At 39.0% G+C, this 15,143-nt stretch overlaps 1 protein-coding gene across 8 annotated transcripts in view; it reads right to left on the reverse strand.

Moving 5' to 3' along the window:
• The window catches only part of tnika (TRAF2 and NCK interacting kinase a), a 100,152-nt gene extending 92,349 nt beyond the window's left edge, over nucleotides 1-7,803 (reverse strand). For all 8 annotated transcript variants that reach the window (XM_057334936.1, XM_057334935.1, XM_057334932.1 and 5 more), the window contains exon 1: nucleotides 7,463-7,803. In XM_057334936.1, the coding sequence (XP_057190919.1) occupies nucleotides 7,463-7,519 (57 nt within the window). In that variant the 5' untranslated portion in view covers nucleotides 7,520-7,803. The remainder of the gene's footprint in view (nucleotides 1-7,462) is intronic.
• Between the last annotated feature and the right edge of the window lie 7,340 nt (nucleotides 7,804-15,143).

The following is a 15,143-nucleotide window of genomic DNA, read 5'->3' on the forward strand; positions in this document are numbered from 1 at the left end:
TATGTCTGTGCATCCCTAGTACACCTTCTGAGAGAACAGTCAGCTTTTGTGGGCGGAGTTTAGAGAGACGTGAAGTTTGTGAACTGAAATGGTTGTCATTCAGCCTCAACGTACATTGCTTGCATGGATGTTTTTCTTTAAAATCATTTTGCAGTGTAGCTTATAATAATCCAACAGTTTTCGTTTACTCATATTTTTGGCTAATGTTGAATGACTCATTTTAAATTAACTGTTTTGTTGTGGGCATACAGAGTACATTACATTCTTTCAGCAGTCAGTTACAGGCCTAATATAGGCCATTCAAGAAGTAAACAATGTGTAGTACTTCCTTTTTGTCTTGAGACTTCAGTTTTATTAGCTGGCCAGTGGAAAACAATGGAAGTGGTGTCACGGGAGCACGCTCAAAACACCTTTTAAACAGCTCTGGTGAATATTTTTCACACCCGTGATGTATTACACAGTGGCCTGATATATCATTTGAAGATATATTCAATTATTTTGTATTATCTCTCTCAGAGTTGACGGGTCTTCGATGCACAACTATAAAAGCACAGAGACGCAAATTACCAAACTTACATGATGCACAGTGGGAAAGTCGGTCGAAATTTGTACATGACATAGTCTGATATTCACATCTGCTTTTAAAAACACTAATTTGTGGTCTAAGTGGAGTCATTCCTGGATCTTTACAACTATTAACGGAAGAATGGAGACGGCTGGTTGCTCTTGTATTGCAGGTCTCCACCGAGCTGCAGCATCCGTCATCCATCACAACTTTCTAAAAACAACTAATAACTGCCTGTTATTTCATGTTGTTCAGTATCTTGGAAATATATTTAAAGCATCTTGTTTTATTAATTATTTAAAATATTGATGTTTGGCGCCAGCGTATCGATTCTCATATCGTACAGAGGAGGACGACGACACATCGCTATATCGATCTATTGTCCCACCCCTAGATACAGTAGGTGTGTGTTACTGGCTATCGTTTTAATATTTTTGCGTCAAATGCAAAACACTGTTATGTGGACGTATTTTATGGTTATTCAGCACCGTGATAAATATAGAAATATGATGGAAAGAATGTCTCCGTAACGGTGGTGTACGTGGTCATTGCGTTCGCGTTGTTTCTATAAGAAAAAAAGGAGCAAAGACTGCTGACAGAGAGTTGTGTTGACAGTAAAACTTCAGATTGTAATGTTTACCATAAATTTGCGTTAAGAAGCACATGCGCACCTTGATCAAAACAACATAAAGGTGATTATTGCCTTCATATTGCGATTAAAACCGGGCGTACGCCACATATGTTACTTCGATAATCACATTATTTAAATCGAATGATTGCGTTTACATGAGGTAAAGTGAAATTGCAGTATTGCCAAAATCCTATTATAATCCCATTATGAGGGTGCATGTAAACGTAGTCAATGACTCGGATTTAAATCAAATTAAGAAGCATCTCTTTCAAAGTTTTGTGTCAAAGGTCAGGGACCACAGAAAACATTTCCTACTGTGAGAAACCTTGATTGAAAGCATTTTTTAACAGATGTGCCAAACAGATGTTAAAAAACCGGTAAAACATTTCTTAACTAAATGAAAGTCCACATTAGTATGGTGTGGAGACAGGAAATAGGTCAGTGGACGACGGCAGGGAGGAGGGATTCAGGACAGCTAATGCTGCAAGGCACAGGCAAAACAACCTGTCTGTATACACAAACAGACAAGCTCTTAACTACAGCACTAGAGAGTGAGATGACTCCGTATCTCGCAGTCGCAGGCTATTTGATTCACAATTATTTACATGAAGGAGAATTAGGATCTCTGTGGTTTTAACTGAGACGAGTGTTACAGATGTGTTGTTATCACCTTCATCTAATGCAACATGTATAAATGACTGTAATGCAAATCGTGAAAGCAAATTTCAGAATGAATTTTAAATGAACAAAACTAAATTTGTAATTTTCTCCAAAGTTCTTGACAATTTCAACTATAAACAGTTAAAAATAAACATCAAAATGTGTCTGCAAAACAATTTTGCTTGACCTCCTCAGGAAAAAAACAGTCCGATCCCAACAGGGGTTTGGATAGATTTAGCAGTTCATTTTTTACACAGTCTCATTATAAATAAATCATGCTATACAAGAAACCCAATGTCCTGGATGGCAGTAAATGGAATGTAGCTCAGTATTGGGGTGTGACAGCAAGTGACTAGCACATATATAAATCCACCACCACAAAAAAAAGGCACTCAAAACAAACCGCTTCGACCAGCAGCTCTCACAATGAGTATCGCACACACCCCGAGTAGACACATCAAACCCAACAGTGTCACCTGCAGAGCCTTTTAACAGCTCTTCTGTCACTGCTGTACTTTGTAGGACCGCAGGTATGATTTCACCATTTCTCCCACACAACTGTTGAAGTACACATGCAGACACCTGTTCTTCACAGCATCAGGCTCTGCAATATTCCATCAACTCGCAAAGCTTTTGAATGAAAGGGAAGCACAGAATCCAAACCTGGGAGAATGTGGTAAAGGAGAAAGAAAACAGTATCTGCAAAATTATATATATATATATATCTCTCCAAAAGGTGCATTCGGTCAACATGTAAGAGTACACTAGCATATACAGTATATGCTATGCTCGATGCTAACATACACGGACTAAAATCCATAAAACTAAACTCAATTTTACTGAGCTTTGAACCTTGACATGCCTGACTGAACAGAGCCCACTTTCCATAGCTCAACCGCACACCTGCAGGGATCGTGAAAACACTTGTTCATTAATATGGGTGAACGAAGGTCATTCTGACATCACATCAAAACCATGTTTAATAACCCTCTTGCTGTTCTGTATAGGACCCCTGAACAAACCAAGGTCTTACCTACTTCTGTTTGGAGCTAAAAATCGCAAGACAACAAACAGAAAGGGCAAGGATCTCATTTCAAGGTTTGTGGTCACAGCACTGAAGCTCATTTTCAGATGTCCGTCCCTCGAGACTAGGCGAGGTTGACCAGGTAAAGCTAAACATCCTGCTTATATATATGGCACACAGACCTCTGCTTATGTTCCAGAGAGGTTATGAATGGCCAATCTGAGCATGTGCTGTACTGTAATGTTTCCTCACCGCTGTGCACATGTCAGCGCTCTCTGCTTCTGTGTGACCTATTTCTCATCTCTCACTCAAAACACAACATGCAAGAGAATGCACACTAGTCTGGCTAGATTCAAATGAATGGTGGTGCAGTAAGTGCTTTTACATTCACACAACATTATTTTTACAACTATCAAAAATCTGATTTTAAAAGTCTGGTCCAAAACGTGTTCACATGAGTTTGCAATGTATGTAGCTAAATGAACAGAAAAAGCCAGAAGAACTTCAGGGTAATAGACAAAAACCTGTGTATGCTGATCAGTGTATGCTGTATGATTATACAGCGACACTAAAGTTTCCACACTGTAGGGCTATGCAATTAATAGAAAATTAATCATTATCATCAATTTTGGCCTTCAACAGTCACGAAAACAAAATAATCGAGGTAAAACAATTACTGTGCCGCATTCTGTTTTGCATCGATCCTCTCTTTTCTTGTGGTATAAAACAACACCGCACCCCTTTCCTTCACAATGGTTCAGCTGTGCTATTTCTTTACATTTATTTTTCAGTTGAATTCAATTTAAGTTTTTTTATTTTTCTATGTTGTTTTAAAAGTTAACGAGTAATCATGTTAAATAATCGGGACCTCAATATTGGGCAAAATAATTGTGTTTATGATTTTTGTCATAATCGAGCAGCCCTACACAGTGCCACATTCTGTCGAGCCTTAGGCCATTGTACAACAGCTCAATGTACAAATTCATTATTTTAAATGCAGACGCGTGGGAAGCGCGCTTAAATAGAGATACTTATCTTGCGCTCTTCAGCCACGGCTCATGGTTCAAATACGGCACTGACTAAATCCTTGGTGTCCTTTGTGTCCTTGGTGTTTCGAGTCAGACGTGATCACCCAAATGTGTTTTTTCGTCAATTTTACCAATCATAGGTAGTTTAGATGGTTAGAGTAAGTAAGGTTAGGGTTAGGGTGTGGGTCAGGGTAAAGGTTTCGTAAGACTTGAAACACCAAAGATTTAGTCAAAACCAACAAGCCACGCCCACGGATCTGACTCGAAACACCAAGGATTAAGTGAGTGCCGTTCAAATATAGGCAAGCACGCTGAAATAGGGAGCGACGCAGTCACGACGCGAATGAGGTGCAACACGCTCTCTTCACTCGCATGCAGTCACCACGAGAGAGCAAGCTTCCGTCCCGAGCACTTTGAAAAAATAAAAAGCTGCGTGCCACGGGCCCCAGTGCGAGGGCCTTACATGGCTAGCGCATTTCCTTTGTGCTTGGACAATGGATGTGCAAGCGGCGCGTTTACAGCGTGTTTGTTCCAGTTTAGTTAAAAGTTTAGTTTTATTCAAATAAGTGCTCGGGAAACCATTGACTTGGCAAAAAGTGGTGGCGACATGTCCCACTCGTCCCACCTGCAAATTATGCCTCAGTGTGAGACACAAGTGTCAACTTCAGGACCGCTAAAGGTTGTAACACGTTATGGACATTTGTGAGTTAAAATGCCCTTTTTCGAATTCTACAGATTCTCTGTAATACTGTCAATAGTGTCCATGCGCTGTGTCCTATGCACATTTAGAAAGAAAATAACACGCTTATAATAACAAATCAACCAATTCTCTCACGCAGACGCACGCAATGATAGGAGTCTACTTATATGCAATTACAGAGTGCACATCTGAGGCAGCGACACGTTGTATATTGGTCCATATGTTAATTTTCAAATACATAATTTTATTATATTATCAATCACACGGATTCATTTTAACAATGCTACTAGGCATGTTTTTTTATTTAGAAACCTTTTTATTCAGGTGAGGAAGATGCCATTTTGCGTGGCTTTTGCGCGCCGTCATGCCTATATGCCACTGCAGAGGCATATTTCAGTATTAATGTTAACGAATAATTGATCGTTAATGTAAATGAAAATCGATTATGGTAATTTGTCTAAATTGACATCCCTAGTCCGGACCAAAAGAACCGAACTAGAAATATCCTTACAAAGCTCAGATAATTATTTAGAATAAACTCATACTTCAAAAGAAACAACTAAAATACTAAAACCAAAATTTTTACATTTTTTCAATTATTATTATTAATATTTTTAACATTTCCCCTTGCCGCGGGGGCCCCTTAGCAGGCAGGGCCTGGTGCGGTCTCACCAGTTGCACCGCCCAAAAGACGGCCCTGAGCTTGCATTTCCAGTCTAACACGTTCACAAGCACATGAATGTAATTCTATGGAACTGCAGCATTAGACTATGCAAACACTCGCTGAGACAAGAGGAATGATTCCCAGTTGCATGTGTGACATTCACAGCATGCAGAGTTTAAAAAAAATGTTGCACAAACCGCAATAAAAGGGAAAATATTAGCACCTGGGTGTCTTGCATTGTCACATGTTTTCTAAGACTGCAGTGGCCTCAAGCTCTATCAGGCATTTTATCAAATGAAAGCTTAGACCGCACGAGAGGACTATACCATGACATTAAGCCATTTAATCGGCCTTGGGAGAGTAATGCAAGTAAAGGGGCAAGGTCGAGAAAAGCGTGGCAATTTCTTCTACTCTGATGCACAGATTTAAGGCCTTCAAAAAAATGGTCTCTGTGTAAAAAACCTGCTGAGCGTCTTCCATTGTTAGCCCCTGTTGACAGAACGTAAAAGTCAGAAAGTGATGTGAGTGGCCTTAAAAATTTCCTCCTTCAATATCGAGGGTGTGAATAACCAAGAGCGATATATCACGGTCTCTGTGATCTGTAAAGGGCAGGGCAGAATGCACGGCTGGTATTAAATAGATATGACGAGTTCAGATAGTCTTATTGGCCAAGCCGTGTTTTGAGAGTGACATTTAACAGTACTGGGATGTTTGACCGTCGCTATAGCATCATTTGACTGTTTCCAACGTTTCAGACCAGTGGATACAGAGCGGATTTTGGGTGTTTGTTTAGTTGTGGGATAAGAAAACCCAAAGTGAAGCCGGAGTAATTGTGAGTGGGGGAAAAGAAGATCTGTCATTCCACTCCATTTACAGACTCCACTCCAGATATTCTGTCAGCCTGCACATTGCTTGGAGACACAAAGCTTTAGATTGAATAAAATATGAAACTTTTGATATGAAAAGTAATATCAAACTCAATCGTGTGAGGTAAACAATATCCCAGCCATGCTAATATCGCAGTTAACAGTTCCTACATTGCCATTTAAACTGAGTGCCGCACCACGTGACCTGTGGCGCTGATGCATGCACATTGCACACACAAACAGATTCATGTGTGAAAGACTGAAGCTCGCTAATGCACCAGACACAATAGATGCCCACATCAAAAGCACTCAAATGGCTATCTGCAATAATCTTTCCATCCCATGCGCTACTTGGAGAGAAAGGCGAGCACTTCGCGTGCTTTCCTTCGACCCATTAGATCCTACAGCACACGAGGTAATTGGTTTACGGCCGCGGTGAAACTGTGCCTCATGATGACGCTATAGGATGATGGGTTGCCATTCTTAAATCCTCCTTTATGACACCCAGCTGATCATGTCTTAAATCTTGTCCAGTTACGTTTTACACACGCTTTCTGACCAAGGGCACATTTACACACGTTTATCAACATTCAAGGCACACATTCATCAGCACGCACAATCCGATTCATACAAATGGCCTCTATCTTCATGCTCCAACAGTTGGCCACCACGGGAACACGCACACGCGCTCACAACACACTAATAAGCCAGACTGGCACAGTTTTTATAAGCGGAGAAGTGATGCATGTATAAAAACAGAGCCTTGTTGGGAAGTAACCCAGTTTATCCAGCATGTTGAGTTATTTATTTAGGGCGCGAAGATTTTAACATATCAAACCATGAATATGGCACATACACTCGCTGGACATACAGACCACAGACCAGCAGTGCACAAGTAACACTTACGTTTTCATTTTTACTTAACGATAGTAAATTGGATAGATCAAAGTCTTGACATAAAGAGTAGGCTAATCCTTTACATACATTACACAAACAACGTGGCTTTTCGTTCCTTTATATGGCTTTTAAGATACAACAGATTTAATTTTATAATTCATTGACCCTTTAGTGCAATATAACCTGTAACAAGTATTCAAAACAGTTACTTGATCTGACAAACAGCTGCACTGCTCGTTATCAGCTGAACATTTCTTCAAAACGCCTCTGATCAAAAACAATGCTTTATGGCTGTTCTCACATCCATTCTTTTCATTCGCTTTCCATTATTGTATTGGTCGTTATCGTAGCGCCGTTGTAACGGCAGGTTCCAGCTACACCAACATACATCATTGTGCATCTTTATAAAATAGGACATACAACTCACCCTTAACGCTGAGAGGTCTATTTCATCCAGACTCCGAGCCGGAGAATCGCTCGCCATGTTAAAAACGACAGAAAAAGGAGAAACAAAGAAACTGAATTGAATCGGTTTCAGACAATTGTTCGCTGATGTCCTCCGCAACGCGGTTTAAGCGTCCCTTGGATCTGTCTTTCTTCACAATCCTTCTTTTAACTGTGGATTCCACCGATGCAACACAAGCTTTCAGTACGATTTTACCGCAGCAACGACAAACATCGTGTGCTTTGAGGACGGCATATTTTTCAGCACCATGTACACATCTTCCAGTCTCCACAGTCCACACTGCCTGTGAAATCTCAATGCCGCTTGTCTTAAGAGTAGCATCATCAATCAGATTTGCGGGAGTGGTTACGAAAGAGGCGTGGTCTATATCTAGCACCGCCCATTTGCCCTATCTCCAGACAGACCTGACATTCAAAGGAAAACCTGTTTACTTCTTTGGAAGCAACTTGGGTTTTCATGTACAGTACATTGTGTGTGGTTTTGTCACGTAGAAATGCAAAACAGATTTGATGGTTTGAGTAAATCAATGTCTATAACTTAGAGGTCTTACGATGGGAATTTTTACAATAAACAACGCAAAACCAAAGGATGCCTTTGGTCTATGGAGCAATTTTAGTCTCATTAATTATTCACGGCTAAAACACATGCGTAAACAGTTTCACATGAACAAAACCTAATGTACGTGCACAAAGTATAAATATACATTTACAAAAAGCAATTCACGTGCGTAAAACAAAACTATTTTCTCATAAAGTACGTTTCGCAAACATACGACTGCGCACAAATATTTCGAAAGTTTAAAATGTACACGTTTATCGTGTTATGTGAATGTGCAAATCGTCACTCACGTGTGAATCGCCTTGGATGTGTGTGTGTGTTTTTTGAGACTCTCCTGGCAGCGAAACCCCTCCCACGTGGGTTGTCGTACTCTTTAGCCAATCAGATTCAACCTTACCATTCAACCAATCATAATCGTGGAGAGCACAGAACTCAAGGAGCTCTAATGTTAGCACTAAAGGCTCGTTTGTACAGTTTCGCTAATCTACTCTCTGAGCTGTGATGCTGTATTAAAACATAATACAGCCACGCAATAAATCTGTTTTTATTAATTTATTTTGTAGGAGAAAAGTATGAAATAGTGAGTGAACATGACCACTTAAAAACTACACAACCAGCAGTCACTTCCACTGAACTGCTAAAAACCGTCTGGGTAACAAACTGTGCCTGATAGATGAGATATGTTCATGTTTCTATGTCCATACAATGTATGTTTTAAATGAACAAGGACAATAAATAACTAGTTCTTGGAAACATTGTTTTGTATGGGCGCATAGATGTGTAGCTGCGCAAAAGGTGCGCAGAGCCGTTTTCCTTGAGTCCTGTGCTCTCCGCGTTTATGATTGGTTGAATAGTAAGGTTGAATCTGATTGGCTAAAGAGTACGACAACTCACGTGGGAGGGGTTGCGCTGCAAGGAGAGTCTCAAAAAACACACACACACATCCAAGGCGATTCACACGTGAGTGACGATTTGCACATTCACATAACACGATAAACGTGTACATTTTAAACTTTCGAAATATTTGTGCACAGTCGTATGTTTGCGAAACGTACTTTATGAGAAAATAGTTTTGTTTTACGCACGTGAATTGCTTTTTGTAAATGTATATTTATACTTTGTGCACGTAAATTAGGTTTTGTTCATGTGAAACTGTTTACGCATGTGTGTATCTTGTTTTACGCGTGAATAATTAATGAGACTAAAATCGCTCCATATTATGGATTGGTCCTGCGTTTTGAGGAAATTGTACCTTGTACTGTATGTTTGTCCTAAATATTTTAAAATACAAAAAATTTAATCATTAGACTCATTTAGTCTATATTACAGGATTGTAGACCTACTCCTAATAATAATAATCAATTTACCTCTTTTTAATCTATTGTTATTTCTGCTAAAAATACATTTCAAATTCACCCTTATTGTTGCTATTATAACATTTGCGCCCCTTGACAGCATGCACAGCCACGCTAAAACTATGTTTCATGGAAAATTCACCTGTATAATGTATGTTAGGAAGTCGTTTTCTTTTTAGTCTACCTTTTCAGCTTGTCACGAGATTTTGCTCCTTCAAACTGTCAGACCTATGATCTAGTCATGCTGGAAAGGCTGAGTTTCAACATACGGATGCAGATAATTTTACTAATTAATGATAACTGGTTTTAAATATTTGATTTCCTCACAAATCATGATAGTATGTTACATACTATATTGTTAACATTGTTATAAATGTCTTTCAGTGTCAAAAGCTAACGCTGTTGACATAGCTTACATTATCTGAAAACAGGCTATAGGAGCAGAACCATTGTACAGAGCAGATTCTAATAGAGTGTCTTATAAAGTAAGTAGTGAAAGTTTCAATAAATATACATCTGTATTAGATTTCCATAGATGTATTTATTAGCCAACTTCCATAGCCTACAAAATAGCTGCTCAGCAACAATTCGACACAAATGTAACTCTCATACTTGAATGCAGTCTCATGGGTGTTTTAAATAAGAAGTCGCTATTTACTTAAAATGTTAAGTCCAAGCCAGATTTTTCTGATGTGTCCTTCTCATGATTCCAAACGTTTTTAATCATTTATTGGATGAATGCATTTTTTTCTCTGGCTGTCCCCTCTTTATTTGTATCTGTTTACGTTGGTGTAATGGGGCTTAAGGGATTAAAATTCTCTCATCATTTACTCATCCTCAGATTGTTCCAAACATGTATACATTTCTTTGTTCTGCAAAACATAAAAGAAGACATTAGGAAGAATGTTAGTAACCAAACAGATCTCATCCCCCATTGACTATTCCTTGCTAAAAGTGTACGTGCGCCCGAAAACCAAAAATAGCGTACGCCAAAAAATATTCAGATTTATAAAACCGTCCGTACGCACACCTGTAAGCAATATTCGCTTTATAATCACAGATCACCTGCAAGTGTGCTTACGTATCCCGCCCTGTACACGCCCATTTTTACCCATAAATAGTCAATGCAAAGCACCTCATGAATGCTGATTCTTATATTAATAAGCCTGGCATCCAATCCGCTTGTTAAGCCTGACGTCACGCACCATAATGGCCGTATACCGTTTCCGGGTCCAACCGCTATCAGATGCCATAGAAAAATAACAAAAAATGATGTAAAACTGCCGAAAACCCCCGATCCCATCCTTTATCCAAGTAACGAAATCACAAATGGCCACACATGAGATTCACTGAGATTTCCAAATTAATCATTTTTATAATTATTAAATTATTATTATTATTATATTAATGCCAAAGAAGGTCTCTGCAGCATTTAAATGTTTACAGCATTTAGACTGATCATTAACACCTCATTAAAATCACCTCATTAATTAGTGGTGTCCTTCACCTGAGATACAATTTGAAGACATAATTGTAAAAGACGAATGTTTCTTCATCCCGGTTTTGTTATGAACGTAGTTAGGACTGATAACGAGAACATAAAGAGAAACGATTGTGCGAGAGCTTAATTGTCAGACTTTGACATTTGATGATTATGCACAGTATAAGGAAATATATTTAGTATTTATTTACACTGTGTTCTGCAGTTATCGTATTTGATGCTGTCCCTATTCAGTCGGATCATCTCCTCATCATGCGCTCATAGTGTGATGGTGAGACAGCGCTGATTAAATATTTAGATTGAATTTTTATTTAAGATTTGTGTTGGATTTTACAAGAAGGTGCATGAAACAATTATCGCTCAATACAAGCGCAGATAATCTTCGTGATAATGTTGATCTTTAACTGATATGAGGTCAAATTAAATGTGTGTGAGGCATTAATGCTTATAATAGTTCTTATCAATCTTAGTTTCTGCAATCTAAGTTCACTAACTCACCATTTGTGTCGCCCCTTGTCTCCAGAATGTGCGTACGCATGGGTCAGAGTTTGCGTGCAGGTGCGCAAATTTTTCAATCAAGTTTGTTTTTATAAATCTTTTGCGTGGGAAGTGGCGTACGCCTCTTTCAGGGCATGTTTTGTGCGTACGCAACGGTTATAAACATGAGGCCCCCAGGGGCCTCATGTACAAAGACTTGCGTTGATTCCATACTAAAACATTGCGTACGGTCCGGACAAAGCTGTAAATGTACGCACAAAAAAACTCACGCCAGACATGAAGTTGGCGTGGAGGAACGCACATTCTCACGTTAATTTCACTGTTAGTACATCTGACCGTGAGCGTGAAAGCTGGCGTACGCAAAGTTTTTGTGTGTACGCGGCGTTGGCTTTGTCCGTATGCAATGTTTTAGTATGGAATCAACGCAAGTCTTTGTACATGAGGCCCCAGGTCTGTCTTGATTAGACTTCAAATTCAACCCAAAGTGCTATTGTCGGGTTAATTTATCAGCTGGGTTTGACCCAACCCTGGGTTGAAATAAAAAACATTTGCGTAACGTTGATCTGTTTTTTTTGTGTCAGGCATGTTTATAATAAAATTTGAAGCACAAGTCAGATTTGACTTAATCTTGATCTTGTAACAATGCGACACACACCCAGGTCTGATCAACCTGCAGTGGGCCTCCCTTGGCTGAGGGTGTCTTGTGATAAAGGGCTGAAACACCCAATGAGGCTGAGGTGCACAACTGACGATGTGTCGCATTGATGGGAACCATACAAAGAGCATTATCAGCAGCACCTCACTAAAAGGCATCTTTCACCCAGGATAATGGATGTGATGAAAGTGGGACACACAACTCATGAGATGTCTCTCTGACATTGGCAAGGAAAGGTAAGTATGCTATGTATAATCATTAATCCCCCAAACACAGAAGACGCCTACCCGACGAACCCAGTGAAACCTCAGATCTCCTTTCCTCTATTCATATTCTTGACTGCTTCCCCCTGTCATGCATAAGGCGTGGGAAATGTCCTATTGGGCAATTCAACTGTGCTGAAATAGTGGGATTATAACACCTAGTCCTATTAAGCGAATTTCCCCATTTAGCCTCTTACAACATGTCTGGTCTTAGATGATTTGTCATTTATGTTTATTGTAATCTTTAATCACAATATAATATAATTAAATTTTGACTTTCAGGTATATGCAATACTTATACAATAAAACAAATTCTGATATTTATTTTTTATTTGAATGTCCTGTTTTTTTATATACTATATACCTTATTTTGTGTACATACATAGCTTTCTAGTTTTTGCATTGTTTTGTCTCCAGTGACACTGTTTCACAATATGCTGATATATGTTTATTCCCTGCATGATCTTTTCCCTCAGTTCAGTAATTAGTGAAAATGTATTTTATCAGCCAGGGGCCTGACAGTGAATTTCATTTCACACCCTATAATTATGTGCGCTTTCATCATAGTAGTATGATGTTGCTACTAACTAATGTACAGGTGCTTTCCCACCTCACCTGACAATAATTATTACACGGCTCGTTAGAATGCTTGATTCTGATTGGCCAGTCGCAAGATTTGCAGGATCGTTATTCCCAGAAACAACCTCTCAAATCTAATTTCAAGTCAAATTTTTTGACAACTTAAATGTAATTATGTCTTTTAATAACATATATTTACAAATGATTGAACCAAATAGCCTGTTTGTGACATTTGAACGTTGTTTCTTACGAAAGTAAACAGCTTTTCCTCGTGGAAGGTCGGCATTCTGTAAAAATGAGCTAATAAAATATTTCAAATTCACATTTCATGTCCAGTTTTTTTCTCATGTGGCATTTGGCAAGTAGCTGTGTAATAAGCGGGATAATGTACAAGCTATAAAATATATTTTCCGTGACTCAACATGAAATGAGGAATGTGTGATTCTGACCTACATCAACTGGAACTCAGTTAGGGAAGTATGGATGTCATATATTGCTTAGTCAAATTCTTACCAGACCCACTTTGTTTATTATAGTGTGGGGAAAAAATGATTAGCAACAAATTGGTATTTTCGGATTTTCAGTGTACACAAACTCTATAGACTCAACATAATTCATTCAGTGCTGTTATTATGACCCAGCAGTTTTTTTAAAGCAACATTTTACCTTTCTTATCTAAACAGACTCTTCATGGATAGAAATTGATTCCTTGTGTAAGGCCCAAACCAGTTGCATTTTTTCACTGTCATTAGTGACAGTGTAAGAGAACAGAGCAGTATTGTAACAGTTTCCAGGGCTATACAGGCCACCCACTGTAGATATCACCTATAGATGTGTCCTCAAGGGCCCACTGCCAAGAGCTAAGTGCTGCATACTGCACTGAAAACACAGCTCAACTGCAGTTTGCCATTGCAGATACAAATTTGTAATTTGTCAAAATTAATCAAATGATTTTGGACACAAAAAATTAAGGCTTTATGTAATCAACCGGATCTGCCAGGAAGAAGCTTGGGAATTGTTGAACTAAGCTCAAGCTTGATCTTAAATAGGGATGAAAGGGGCAGGGTGAATACAGCTTTGAGTTTTGAAGAGACCCGCAAATATCTCGGTCCCATTAGACTGTGTTTCTTCAAATGTTCGTTCTATTGATTCTCTCTTTCTCTTCACAGAGCAACACAAATCACTTCCCTGTGTCATCAGTGCGCACATTTTATGTTGGTTTTATTATGTATTTCAGGCTGAGGGATTACGCACGTTTAGCTGTAAAGAGCTCTTTCAGTCCATCCCATGCAGCTGAAAGGCTTTCTTGTTTGTCCATAGAGTGACCGAATGCTCTTTTAGCAGTTGATTCCTCTATAGACGATTCTAATAGCAGAGCCTTTGAATGACAAAAGAGAAATTGAAAAGGACAAACTGGTCTAAATGGAATTTGGGTTACTTCTTAAGAAGCATTTCTGTGGAAAAGAATGTAACAAACACATATGATATACAGTAACTTGAGTATGCTAACCTTTCTACTCCCTTGAAACCCCTATTTCATTGATAACTCATATCACACTGTTTTATGTTAGAATCAAAGTATTTTATATTTAAATATTATTATAATTTTAGAGTAAATCTTCTGTTTTAAATTGACTACAGCATGCAACCACAAGGGGGCGACAGCTTGGACAGTCAACATGCCTTGTCGCTCTTTAGACATGCCCACATGTAGATCTACGGTTCCCTGCAAATCACCATTCTCTCCAGAGCTTAAAGGGATAGTTCACCCAAAAATGAAAATTCTGTCATCATTTACTCACCCCCAGGTTGTTCCAAACCTGTATTAATGTCTCTGTTCTTTGGAAGAACGTCAGTAACCAAACAGATCTCCTCCCCCATTTACTGCCACAGTAGGGAAAATAAATACTATGGGAGGATCCTACGCAGTTTTATAAATGAGACCCCTGGTGATCATCTGAGCTGGTGAAGCTCTATCTAGAGCTTTGGAGTATGAGCAACAGAGTGATTTGTATAAAAAAAGGGAAAATCCATTTGGCCCGATTCACATTTTGCGTCTAAAACCGCGCGGAAAACGCGAGCTGCACTGCGTTCTCCTTTTTTCCAAAGCGCCTGGGCCCGGTTGCATAAAGCACCTTAAGTGTAATTTTCCCTTAAGTGTGTACTTAAGTATACCTTAAGTTTTACTTATGTTATTCTCCTATTGTCTTTGGTAGAGGGAAATCACCCCTTA

Source organism: Triplophysa rosa, linkage group LG5 (genome assembly GCF_024868665.1).
Source record: "Triplophysa rosa linkage group LG5, Trosa_1v2, whole genome shotgun sequence".
NCBI classification, from domain to species: Eukaryota; Metazoa; Chordata; class Actinopteri; order Cypriniformes; family Nemacheilidae; genus Triplophysa; species Triplophysa rosa.